The sequence below is a fragment of the Manacus candei genome, unplaced genomic scaffold (assembly GCF_025592945.1).
Source record: "Manacus candei isolate 608988 ecotype Guabito, Panama unplaced genomic scaffold, ASM2559294v1 h1tg000016l, whole genome shotgun sequence".
In the NCBI taxonomy this organism is placed as follows: domain Eukaryota; kingdom Metazoa; phylum Chordata; class Aves; order Passeriformes; family Pipridae; genus Manacus; species Manacus candei.
In genome coordinates this window covers 3,781,271-3,794,939 of record NW_026138064.1, presented here as the reverse complement: position 1 = coordinate 3,794,939, position 13,669 = coordinate 3,781,271, and the positions used below count along the sequence as shown (strand labels likewise).

At 37.6% G+C, this 13,669-nt stretch overlaps 1 protein-coding gene across 2 annotated transcripts in view; it reads left to right on the top strand.

Annotated features, from left to right (window-relative positions):
* The window catches only part of LOC127468919 (uncharacterized), a 34,111-nt gene extending 20,746 nt beyond the window's left edge, over positions 1–13,365 (top strand). For both annotated transcript variants that reach the window (XM_051782561.1, XM_051782562.1), the window contains 5 exons: positions 4,495–4,652; positions 5,861–5,903; positions 10,399–10,585; positions 12,284–12,419; positions 13,145–13,365. In XM_051782561.1, coding sequence (XP_051638521.1) covers positions 4,495–4,652; positions 5,861–5,903; positions 10,399–10,585; positions 12,284–12,419; positions 13,145–13,244 — 624 coding nt within the window. In that variant the 3' untranslated portion in view covers positions 13,245–13,365. The remainder of the gene's footprint in view (positions 1–4,494; positions 4,653–5,860; positions 5,904–10,398; positions 10,586–12,283; positions 12,420–13,144) is intronic.
* Positions 13,366–13,669: the final 304 nt, after the last annotated feature.

The window sequence follows — 13,669 nt, the reverse complement described above, 5'->3', positions numbered from 1 at the left end:
CTGGACATGGGAGTAGGGCATACTGCAGCGAGTGTATTTACAAAAATTTTATGACTCAGACACTTACAGTATGTGCTTCTGGTTGACTCTGTGCACCCTTAAGACCGTTCCCAGTGGAATAGAAGAGAGAGAGAAAAAATGCTTTTAAATTACTTTCATTTCTGTCATATATAGAGAGTCTAATTATTACACCAAGAAAGAAATCCTCTGCCACATGCAGACCCTGCACATTTCAATCTATGACAAACATTCAGTCCTTTGTTTTCTTGAACAAGCTTTCTTGCTAAGCCTAATCACTTTATATAAAAGGCTTAGTTATAAATAGATTTACATCTGAGCATTGCTCATAAATATACCATTTCTATTTGTTCTTCATTCTTGCTTAGAGCTTTAATATAGTCTGGGAACTGCCACATTATTTAGAGCATGTGTACAATCTGATTTCTTCTCTACATTTTCCATGACTCCCATGGCTCCAGAATATATTTTTCAATTTATATTTAAGAACTTTCTGAATCCACTGTCTCCAATACATTCACTATGTTATTTCATTGATAAATGAGAAATAACACTGGCTGATATGATATGCATGTTAATTTTGGCCTACTAACAGATTGCATACCCCAACCTAGAGAAAGAGTCATACTCTGATACATTATTTGATCTGATTCAAGTTGTTCAAAATCTTAACCTAATCAATAATTCTTCCTGTGAGCCTTGGTCCTGCAAACTGTTTATTATCTTTTGTGAAATTAACTGTAGCAAATTATTCAACCTCAACAAAAGAACTAGAGTGTGAAGATTAAATATGCCACAAGACCATTTGGTTGTACTTCACCTGATAGCCAATACTATTGGGTGTAGGATGATTATGTTTTTCAAATCAGAGGAGCTTTTACATCTTTTTCCCTATTGTTTTGCCTTCAGTAAGTTTCTACTCTCTCTAGTTTAGATGCAAATTGTTTAAAACAAAACAAAATGAACTACTAAATAATTTTCTCTCTCTCTACTGGCAAAAAATCCCATGTGAACAGTTCTAGAGTCTAGAGCTCCCTATTTGCTGACATATGTAAGCCCTTTCTTCAAGGGAAAAGGAAATAGATGTAAGGGAAAAAGACATAAAAAGCCTTAGTCTCTTCTTTGCACCAATGTGTCCAGCTTAAAGAAGGAATAAATGCAAACAGGCTCTAGCTATAATTTCCTAATTAACCAAACTATGAGCCTATCAAAAAGTACAGTTATTAAAAAAAGACATAAGGAGGGGAAGAGTTTAGTGATATTGCTAAGCAAGCAGCACCAGACCTCAGGGAGAAGCTGGTCAGAGAAAACCAAAAGATCGTGAAAATACTGCAAGCCTGAGTGCCATGGATGGTTGTGGCTACATCAGCTACAATGGAGCTGGGCAAATGAGAAATAATAAGCAAAAGGAAAAAACCAGTTCAGTTTCCTGTCTTGTTTAAGAGATGCCTATTTTAAGAACACTGGGGCACAGGCGGGAAGACAGTTTTGAAAGACAGTCAAAAATTCGGTCATGCCACTACTGACCTGAATGAAACCAATCTGACCCACTGACCTGGGGGCAACTCTCTTACACTGCCCACTGCCAGTCTCCCAGCCGAGCCAGACTTCAGTTCCTGCTTTCTAGCACTACTCAGTTTTCACATTATGTTTAGATTTCTTCTAGGATTTTATCTTTTTTTCTGTAAAGTTACTTTTTTTCCATTTTCCTAGTACTTGCAGACTCTTTTGTAGCTTAATTTTAATTTCTTTTCATAGTTGTTCCTGTTGTTACTTTTTATTTCTTTCAGTGCAAATAGCATGAAATTTTCATATATCTCTTCAGATTCTCCTTTCTAATAGATGAAGGAGCTTAACTGCCATAGCAAATATAACTCTGCTCAAACAAAATCCTTTGAATACAGTGAATCACTCAGGACCTATGAATGGCATTCAGTTTCTGGAATTACTTACATCAAATTAAGTAGGACTGCATGCACTGCCTTAATGAGCATTTAATACAATAAAGGAAGGAAATGCTTAATTTTCTATTTTTATTTCTCCCTTTTGTCTGTTTCTAATCATTATACATTGTTTAATATTTTAAAATTTTTTCTACAGAAACATTTGTCCTAAAATTCAGATCATCTTAGGAAAACTAGCAGCATGGGAAGGGTTACTTCAGATGTTTCTACTGTTCTTAGAATAGCTTTACCAAAGCAGCACCTGTTTTTTGCCTTCTACTTGGAGAAATTTCTACATGTTTGATACTGGAGACTGCCAAGAATCCATAAAGTAGCTGATCACAACCTTGAAGGAAAAAAAAATATTTTTTTTTAGTTTAGCGCAGAATGGAACAGTAGTAGCTGTTCCAAGTAGTAGAAATTTGAGTTAGTTCATTTAAAATCTGCATGACACATATCATCAGATCAAGTAACATCACATAGTTATATTAGGTTCCATAAAGGCAGTATCATCAGCAGGTTACACTTTAGTCACAAGTGTAAGAAATTACTTTTATAATTATTTTTTCCAGAAATATACCTTAGTCACTTTTTGTAGCAAAGATATATTTGCTAAAGGAATCATCTCAATGTGTTATTCATGAAAGCCACACAAGTGAAAAGAAATACCCCTTACAAACATGCAGATGTGGCACATGGGCCATAGTTTAGTAGAGAACATGGTAGTGCTGGGTGAACATTTTGACATGATAATCATGAGGGTCTTTTCCAACCTTAACAATTCTATGATTCTGTGATCTGAATTATCAGAATTAGGGGAGGATGGCTGTCTATTAGTCAATGAGGAACATTTGGTCTCATTTTAAATGCCTCAAATCTATCTTACTCCTTTCCTAGATGTATTTGTTTGAAATACAGTGGACATACATAATTCTTGATGTCACAGAACCCCTGTCTGCATTCATTCTAGACAGCACAGAAAGTGCTTACAAAGTAAGTTTATAAGGGTATAAAAATAGTCGTCTGTGATATCAGTATCTCTAGTGACCTTTGCCTTCAAGTCAGGGCAGTGAGGAGAATTCAGACCATGGACAGGATCTTGCACTTGCTATGCTTTGCAGTACGAATGAGATTTGGACCCTGAATATGTATTTTGGTTATACTGTTCACAATGTAGTTTTGTGTCTGAAGGTATAATAAATAAAGTAGGTCACACAGCACTGACAACTTTCAGGACTGCCTTTATCTTCTTTAGTTTTACATTAAAAAACTTTAGCATTAAAAAAAATGGAATGAGAAGAATTAATAAAAATGTAGGAAATGTACTTATAAATGTTTATTTATACATTTGTCAGTATTAGGGGTTATGTTGTTACTACAGGAAAATCACGTATGACAAAGGGATAATTACATGTGCTAGTGAGCATGCAATTAAGTATTTAACTATGTAATTCCCACAGGTGCATTTTTTTGTGGAAGGCTATGTACGTTTATTTTTAGGCTAAGGGAAAATTACATGGGGTATTTACAATCCATCTCCTACTGACAAAATTTAATTAAGCCCAATAATCAACTAATTTTATTCTATGAGACTCCACCATCTGTGTATTTTGCAAACAGCACTAGTGCATTTCCTATGTCTCAACATTAACTCATGTTTCCCATTTTATTGCTACCAAATTTGATGCAATTGTTAGAGTTCCAGTCACAGATCTTCAAAGCAAACAATATTGGTTAAAACACAGCTACAGTTCACTGTCCGGATGTGTGCACCTTTGTTTTGAATTAAGATGTGTATTTGTGGGAAGCTGGGCTGGGAAATAAGAAGGTGGATAAACTGTTTCACCTACCTATGTGTATTAAGGAGCTTAATGGCTCTTTATGACTCACACAGGGAAAGACACTGGCAATGCCCTTCAGTCTCGAAGAGCATTAACGCAATCAGGAACAAGCAAAAAGGTTCTGAAGTGCTTTCCGTTGAAAGTTATTTGAATTGTATGGGAAGGGTTATGAACAGAACCATATTTACCACAACTTTGCAAAGGAGCTGAAGTTCGGCCTTTTAAATTATGCTCACTATTCTCCAATTTAAGCCCTTGTTGCCTGTATCTACACATATAAGGTGAGGTTTTTAGCATAAACGCAGACTGTAAACAGCACTGATTAGTAAAGAGATCTGTGACTCTCAATTCTTCAGTGCACTTCGAAAACTCCTGCACCACTCAGCTGAACCCTCAATAGCTGGACATCTACATGCCTTCAATACCTAAAAAGGTGGTTTTGCTACAGATATGGCTTCTGCTGAACCAAAAACAATTAAGAGAGCAAAATCACAGATGCAAATTTAGAGGGTGTTTGACTAGCTTGTCTTCTGTGATTGCACTGTAATTGCTGGGACTGCTGATCATTAAACCATATGATGGTTCAAAAGTGTAAGAGCTTTATAAATTTGAATATTCCTGGAGTTTATCCCCATCTCCCGGGGATCAGTTTCATAATAGTTCTGAACTTTGGGCACTCTTTCTAATTGCAGGATGAAGGGAAGTGCAGACCCCTGGAAGTAACGAAGCTGGAAGGAGCAGAAATTGGTGTTGACACCAGTCTGGGGAAACCATTTGTTTTTAAATGTATACCTCAAACTGGAAACAGGATTTTCTACTTCTGTGCAACTTCCAACCAAGAAATGAAGAGGTAAGGGATCTTTCATTTTAACAGCCTCAGTTTTGTTAATCCAGCGTGGAGTCCGAATTTTTGGAGGATGTTCACAATAGCTGCCTTGATCAGTAGAGGAAAAAATTAAAAATCTATCAACTACTTATTGAAAGATAATATTTCTAATTTTCAATTGTAGAAGCTTCAAAAATTATTTTTCAGTTTCACAGGTTTTTTAATTGTTTTTAATAAAATCTTTAACATTCATGTTTTCCTATCCCCCTGAATTCTTGATTTAGCATGAGAAAAAAATTTAATCCATGTTCTCATGCCTTCTGTCCCACTGTTATATCAAACAGAAGAGTAAATCTTTCCGCGGATGTAAACTTTCTTATTAGTAATTTCATATAAATGATCTCTCTTCTGCCAAACAAGGACAGTGCTAGTAATAAATACACTCCCATCTTCCATTTTCTTTTCTGTCATTCTGTCACATTTTCATTTTAATATTTTAAAATGCAAACATGCCCCAAAAGCATATTGGTTCTGGGACATTGACTTTGGGTTTGATGCAGAGTTAGACTTTAAAAATACTCTTTTGCATTTCCTAAAGACAACAGCTGACAAAACAAAGAACCTAAATTCACCCAAAAGTCCTCCCTTTCCAAACATACTGAAATCTAAACTTATTGTAGTCTTTGTTTTATTGTGAATTGTCAGAAATATAAAGCTATGAAGTAAATTGATATTTGGTATTAATCCACCCATTTTTTATATCATCTCACTGCTTAACATAATCCACCATTGTAATATTATTTTCCATTTCCAAATTTTATACCATACATAGTGCAACAGAATAACTTTGCCAACAGTTATTGCTTTATTCTGTAGTTTCCAATTCCAGGATTCTTTATGTCTCCTACGAATTCCTTATCTGCATTACGACAAAGACAAGAAGAGTGATCATTTAGCCTGACATGTTAAACTATATTCAAAATCTGTAGATTCTCTTGTCTGCAATATTGCCTTTATTTATTATAATGTGTTCTTACACAGCAAGCTTTGAGACTTTATTTTTAGAGTTAGCAATGTTTATTTAGATTTAATCCACTGCTTTTCTATCTTGTGTGTCCTGAAAATTTAGATGCTTTAGATGCTGCATATGTCAGCAAGAATTAAAAGAGGCAGTGAAGCATGTTTTTCTGCTCTACCAATCTAAGCTACTCTCACTTTTTGTCATGTTATAGGTGGCTGGAGGCTATGGATAAAGCAGTGCATCCTGTCCATCAGGTAACGCTTTATTTAGATGAGAACCATTTGTATAGCAGATTGTGCAGAAGGCTGAGAGACAGGAGCTGTACATGGTCAGGTGCAGACAGCAACATGGAAGTTCCATACTTTTGTTCTGGGCTGTTGAGTTGTGACTCATCTGCAATCTAAAAGCCATGTAGAGAATTAAGACTCATCTTACGTGTTTTGCTGCCATATGGTAGAAAGAATCAAAATGCTCCCTCTCCGGATATCAGCAGCTTTAAACTGATTCAGAAACATAACCCAAAATTAGTGTATCAGGCAGAAAGAAAGGGTAGAGGTGACTCACAATGATGTATTATGCCTGAGGTAATACAAATTGGAGTAGAAGGAGAGAAGGGTCATATCTTCATAAGTATTTCCCACAAGACTCCCTTGGTTGCAGGCAATCTGCTTTTTCCAAGAGAATATTGGGTGGGGGGAGGCATGATTGCTGAGTTCTTATTTTCTGTGTTTTCAGGGATGAAGAAAGACAGGTGAACTAATAAACTTTGTTTTACCTATCCCTTGCACTCTGCTGGCCCCTGTGGCTGGAAAAAATACAGCCATAATTGATCTTGAGCTGCTACTGAGAGACCTTGCTCAACCCAACATAACTCAGTATCAATAGTCCCTGGCTGATCCCCGAACTGGGAATTGCAAATCTAATTTTAGTATTTCCAGAACTGGAAGTATAGGGGTCAAAGACATTTTAGTCTGCCCTTTCCTGGCCTAATGATTCTTATTATTTCTTTCTATAGACAACCACTTGTGTGAAAATAGGCATTTGATTTGTAAAGTTTTTTGAAGAGCTTTAGCTATGGAGCCACCTTGTTTTTAACAGGAAGAATGTGAGGTTCAAATGCAGAATAAGTATCAAGGTCTACCTTTTTTGCAAATGAAATAAAATCATCAATTAAAAATATGACAATTGCAAGGTACAAACTATAACCTGCATTCATGAAGTGTAAAAAAACAAGGGGGTGTAAGTTATTTTTCAGCAGTGTTTAATGATGGTTTCCAAACAGTGAAAGGTATTTATTTCCTTTAATTCCTTTTCCACTGAAGTAAAATTGATCAAATATATATTTCTTTTGCCTTTAGCTTTCAGGTAGGTTGTAATTGCAAAACCGAACTTGCTTCCAATTATATTTTACCTGTCAGTGTTTCTCAAAAAAATGTGAAGTAATAAATGTATTTGAAAGAGCAAAAATAAATAAAGCAATTTAAAGTGTGTATCCTAACCAAATAATTTGAAAAGTTGTGCTGGTTTTGGCTGGAATAGGGTTAATGTTCTTCACAGTAGGTAGTAAGGGGCTGTGTTTTGGTTTTGTGCTGAAAACAGTGTTGATAGCACAGGGATGTTTTCTTTATTGCTGAGCAGGGCTTACACAGAGCCAAGACCTTTTCTGCCCCTCACCCCACCAGTGGCAGACGAACTTGGCCTGAGCCAAAAAGGATAGTAGAGGTTCACATACATAAAAGACATCAAAGGGTCATTCTTTAGTGTAGCATACATATATAAATTGTTGTATAAAAAGTTCCAACATTATGTTTACAGAAGGATCACTCATGCATTCATCCATTAGCAGCACATTAAGTTAGCTTCTTTCTGTGCCACTATATTTCTGACCACTGTACTGATGGAAGCCTATTCAACCTAAGGCAACTGAAGGCCCACACTAAGACCTTAAACCATCTTGTCTGGGAGCTGCTTTATGCTGATGACGCTGCCCTTGTTGCTCACACACAGAAGCAGCTCTGCAGCATTTAACATCCTACTTTGCAGACACTGCTGAGCTCTTTGGGCTGGAAGTCAGCTTAAAGAAGACAGAAGTTCTCAATCAACCTCAGGAAGCCTTCCATCATCCCCACATCACCATTGGCCAATCAGAGCTCAAATCAGTCCAGCAGTTTAATTACCTAGGCAACCTCATCTCCTCGGATGGTAAAATTGACGGAGAGACAGACAACAGGTTAGCAAAGGCATACAGTGCCTTCGGAAAGCTTCATAAGAGAGTTTGGCGAAATAAACACCTGAAGAAAAGTACCAAGATCAGTGTTTACAGAGCCATAGTGCTGTCTACTCTCTTATATGGTTCCAAATCATGGGTCATCTACCGCCACCACCTGTGTCTCCTAGAACGCTTCCATCAACGCTGCCTCCGTACAATCCTAAACATCCACTGGTCAGATTATGTGACCAATACATCTGTTCTAGAACAAGCAGCAGTCACAAGTATTGAGGCCATGTTACTGAGAACACAGCTGTGCTGGGCTGGGCACATCTCCAGGATGAAGGACCACCGCCTCCCTAAGATCTTGCTTTATGGTGAACTTGCCACTGGCTGCCACATGAGAGGAGCCCCAAAGAGAAGATACAAGGACTCCCTGAAACAACATCTCAGCCTTGGCCATATTGATCAGCATAACTGGTCTACTCTGACCACCACTCGGGAGGCCTGGAGACACACCATCTATAACGCTGTGGATGCTTTTGAGAAAGCACGCAGGATCACCCTTGAGGAGAAAAGACAACGCAGAAAGAATCGTGTCTTGTAGAATATGCCACCTAAGGAGTCTTTCTGCTGTGCCTTTTGCAACCGGACTTGTCTATCTTGTATTGGCCTTTTCAGCCACCAGCGCGCTCGTAGCAAACATGGGTAGAGCCCTCCCCAAATCTTCGTTCGCGAAGCCAGCCATGAAACATTTCTGACCGCACTATCTTTTTTTTGGGGTTGTCTTTGAGTGAACAATATCCTTTTTTGAAATAAATGTTTGATTTAATATGTCACTTTCATTTCCTAACCTTCCTTCTAACTGGGCTTTCCATTAAGTTGAATAGAAAAATCTTATATTTTCCTTCTTTTTCATTTGCTATACTTTTTTACTGACTTTTTGCAACAGCTAGTGTTTTACAGTAGAGTTTACAACACAGTGATTTAGTAGACCATTATACTGACACTATGTCCTCTTAATGAATAACTGCTTTAATAATATACCTAGTGTTACTGAAATCCTCTTATGCACTTTGCTGCAGTAAGTCTCAGCAGGTTTCCCATTTGTAACAAAGAATACAGTCAGCTATATTGTGCCAGGTCTTTTTTCAGTCTTTGCCTTGTCAAGGATACTGAAAAAATATCATAAATAAAAGCAAAAGAAAGTCCCTGTGGAAACAAACAGGAAGATATTGGTTTTGCACACATTGTCCCCATGGATTTCAAATGACAATGACACTGGTATATGTAGAATTCTAAATATGTATTCCAGATGGCAAAACACACTGGAGAGGCTGAGATTCTAACACCTCCCTGATTTACAGGAGAAGAAGAAATACTTTCATCTCACATTAAACAACTTGATCTAATAACACAAGAGATTATTTTTTCCTGATTTTTTTTATTATTTTATCATACAAATAGCCTCTACATTGGCAGTGTTTCATGCATTGAGCTTTTTCTTCACTTGTAAATGACAAGTAATTTTGGTAATGGAAAAGGATCTGCTTTCCATAAAGGGATGGGAAGGTATCTGTAAACATTTTGTGCATAGTAGTGCTTCCATCCAAACCTGAGTGCTGTATTCTGGCCTCATACCCCACACATTTTCTCTGGAACTCAGAGAGAAGATGGTGAATCTTGTCTTGCCAGATTACACACAGTAAAGACTACTGAAGTCCAGCAATCAACAACACAATTTAAAAAAAAAGCCTTCTTCATAAAACTTTGAAATAATCCTGCTTGTACCAGCAACACAGGTAGTACTGAAAATAAAACAGATGTAGAAAATGGAAGTTATTATTGTAAGAAGAAAGTATAAGTTGGACAGTGTTTGCCATCCTGTATAGGATTTTCTAATTCCATTTTCAGCATTGATTTCTGTTGTGGCTTAACCCCAGAAGGCAGCTCAGCGAGACAACTTGTGGATTGAGATAAAAATATTTTAATATGTAACACAAAACAAGGGTTTCATTCACTATATGCCGTGGGCAGGCAGATGTTCAGCCATCTCCAGGAGAGCAGGGCTCCCTCACGTGTAATGGTGACTTGGGAAGACAAACACCATCACTCCAATTGTCCCCCCATCTTTCGTCTTCCCTGAGCTTTGTATGCTGAGCATGATACCCTACAGTCTGGGATATCCCTTTGGTCACCTCTCCTGGCTGTGTCCCCTCCCAACTCCTTCTGCACCTCCAGTCTGCCACTGATGGGGTGAGGAGCAGAAAAGGCCTTGGCTCTGTGTAAGCCCTGCTCAGCAATAAAGAAAACATCCCTGTGCTATCAACACTGTTTTCAGCACAAAACCAAAACACAGCCCCTTACTACCTACTGTGAAGAACATTAACCCTATTCCAGCCAAAACCAGCACAACTTTTCAAATTATTTTCACAACAAAAGCTAATTTCCTAGCAAAGGACTAGAGCTTGTGTCTTTTCATGCTAGCAGTTCCTCCTTAAGTTTTTACTAGAACTTTTCATTACATGCTTTCTTTGCAGAACCATGTGTGGGTAGATGTCACACTACATAACACTACACTCCCACCCTTGGCTATCAAAAATCCCGAGTGCCTGGGTCTTCTCCATCAGCTGGACAGGAGCAAAGATGTCTGGATTCAGCACTACTGCATTCTGAAGGATGGCTGTTTGTACTTTTATGCCACTCTCCGGTCTACACCTGCCCAAGGTAGGGATGGCTGCTAAATTTTCATTGATCATTGAAGCAAAAATGTTTCACTGCAGTTTCCATCCAAATAGAACCTTTACCATTAATGAGAGTTTCTTATCAGTAAATTGATGGTTTTCCATGTAGGTGAGTGAAGGAAGACCAGACTCAGTCTCTTTTTCATTTCATTTCAGTCTCTCTCATTCCCCACCTCAGTCTTCTTTTTCTCCCACAGTCTGAAGTTTTGTTTCTGAAATGGAGCTAGTCAGGATATGTGCATATTACCTCAGGAGAAGTATCAGAAACAAGATCCACTCTTCCAAAGCACTTTATGGTAGCTGGAGGCAGTTCAACTCATGGCAGTCTCCTGAAAGCTGTCAAATTTTGCGTGGCAGCAGCATGAGGCTACTAGGGTCAATTGCAAGCAGAGCTCACTTCAGACACTAAAAGCCTATGGGGCAGCTCTGTGAAAGTCAGTATTTAAAAAAAAAAAAAAAAAGTTGCCCCAGCGATGGCTCAGGACCTGTAAGTGCTTCCTCCCTGTGCTAAGGAAGCCTGCAGTCAGAAATACTATTGTATTTTTGCTTGGCAGTCAGTTTTCAGATCAAAAGGGAAAAACTTTTCTTAGCATTTATGCTGTTTGCCACATGATCAGGCAAGAAGTGCTCTACTTATACCACTTGCATAGCACTTTTTTTCATCTGCCAAAGGCCATACTTATGAAGTGACCAGGGATTTCCTCTCTACATGTAACTGAAGACAAGACTTGCCCAGAGAAAAGCATTGAATTAGCAGAAAGGCAAAAATTAAGTATTATGCATTTATGACACTGAAGCCTATGCTCCTACTACCAAATATTTTCTTTTGGTGCTTAAATATCCTACTACATACAAATTCTTGTACATGGTAGTGTTTTCTCTCTTGTTATTTCATTTTTTCCAATTTCACTATAGATTCTTATTCTCTCATATCATTCTCAATGCTAGAGCATTAATTTGATGCTGTGGTGACTACATGTGAGACGCAAAAAAAATATAGACCCTGAAGACGGTAACAGGAACATTCAGCTGCTGTTAATCAGTTCTGCAGGTCTTTTTGACTATTTGCCATGTATATATAAAGTGGACATACACCTTGTTGTACTGAGATAAGATCTGGGGGGAAAAAATTAAAAAAAAAAAAAAACAGGTAAAATTAAAATGTCCAGAAGGCAAAATTCTGTCTAATGCCTCTCCTTCACAACTGGCTATTTGTGGCTTTACAATGATGTATCAGTTACTAATGGCAGCAAGATGAACCAATGCTGACCTAGCATATTTTTTTCATGTGGAAATCCATATCCCTTTAATTTTTAAAGGAAAGAAAAAGAAAGTATCAGCAACAAGATCCACTCTTCCAAAGAACTTTACAGGGCTTGAGGCAGCCTTATGGATAGAAGTCAAAAACTAGGAAAAATATTTTACTAAATAAAACTCTGTTGCTGATCATTTGCTAGACAGGAAGACTGTTTTACACTACTTTGAAATCAATTTTCAGAAGAAAAAACCAAACTCAACTTTCACATTTTTAAATGTAAATTCTGTAAAAGTCTGTCCATACCCCCAACAGAAGGCATCTGAAAATCCAGTTCTCCAGATTTGTTGGTATGCTTGTAATTGGTAGTAATTCTATAAATGGTATCTGTAATATACATCATGCATGCTATTTTATTCTATTCAGGTGGCCTTTACCTACAAGGGTATACTGTGAGTGAACAGTCTCTGGGCTCCAAGAGATCTGTAATTGAACTCAAACCTCCATCTGAAGAATTTAAAACCTTTTACTTATGTGCAGAGAATGTAAATGAAAACAAAAGGTAAACCAAACTGGTTTTTATCCAATTTTACTTGCCAAGCTTCAGGAAAGAAGGAGCTCTGTAGTTCCTGGGAAGATCTAATGACAACATTTCAGTCTGTTTTCCCTTATTCCCCCAGATTTCCCTTTAGCAGTAGCTTTAGTCAAACTGCAGTACAGCATTTACTTGCACATGTGAGTCACCAGTTCTGTTCTTGTCCATGCTGGAGCCACAGCAAGGCTGGCTGGCAGAGGTTTGGAAAAAACCTGGATAAGGTGCCTTTCACAGTTATGTGTGGGGATTATACTAAACATAAAAGCTATGACAACCTCTCATTAGAGAGAATGGAATTTGTGTGCTCCTCTCCATCAATGACCATTAGAATTTAATTAATTTAAGACAATTGGCCAATGAAATCACACTCTGAAGTGTGATTCCCTCATCATAATCCAGTCAAATTCCACATCTGTCAGTAGGAGTTCTTGCCTAAAGCCTACTAATTACATTATTTGGGTTTTAATTTAATGAACAATGTCAGAGCTTTTCAGTATGTTGGAAAATTGGTGTTGATATGTTGTTGTTAATAGCCAACTCCTCCATATTCTGTATCTCTCCAATACCCTGACTATTAGCACATAGTAACACAGCTGTACAAACACCATTTATTAAAAGTTTGTTTCAAAGAACATAGAAATGCATGCATAAGACTTGATCAGGGACAATTGTTGGTCTTTCATTTCTTCTAGGTGGATTACAGCCTTGAAAGCTTCAATTAATAAATGGTTACCCCTACACCAGGCAATCCAAGATTTCATGAACAGACCACTGGAGGAGACAAGGATGTGAGAAGAAGGCTCAGTTTTTCCCCAGTTATGTTTTGCATTTTAAATTTTATGCTATGTCTTCTGATTCATCTCAAAAGATGCTCTAGCAGCAGCTAATCTTTAGCATTGGTATACATTCATAACTTTTGTAAGCATTAGTAAATAAATGCAAAGCACGGTTGCCTTCTTTGTTACTGTCTTTATTTTGTGTTTCAGTACTATACAGTGTATGTTTACTTATTTGAGATCTTTATAGTGGAAAGTTTTAAGGCCAAATAAATAAGGAACATGCCTTCCTTGACAAGATAGAGTAAAGCCACAGGCAGAATTGCCACATCGTTCTCTTCCTGGGTAACTGCACCATAGCAAAAAGCACACTGGAATGCCAGCATCTTACCAAAAGACTACTTTTCCTCTAGTTTTCATAACATAACGCGCAGTCTGAGG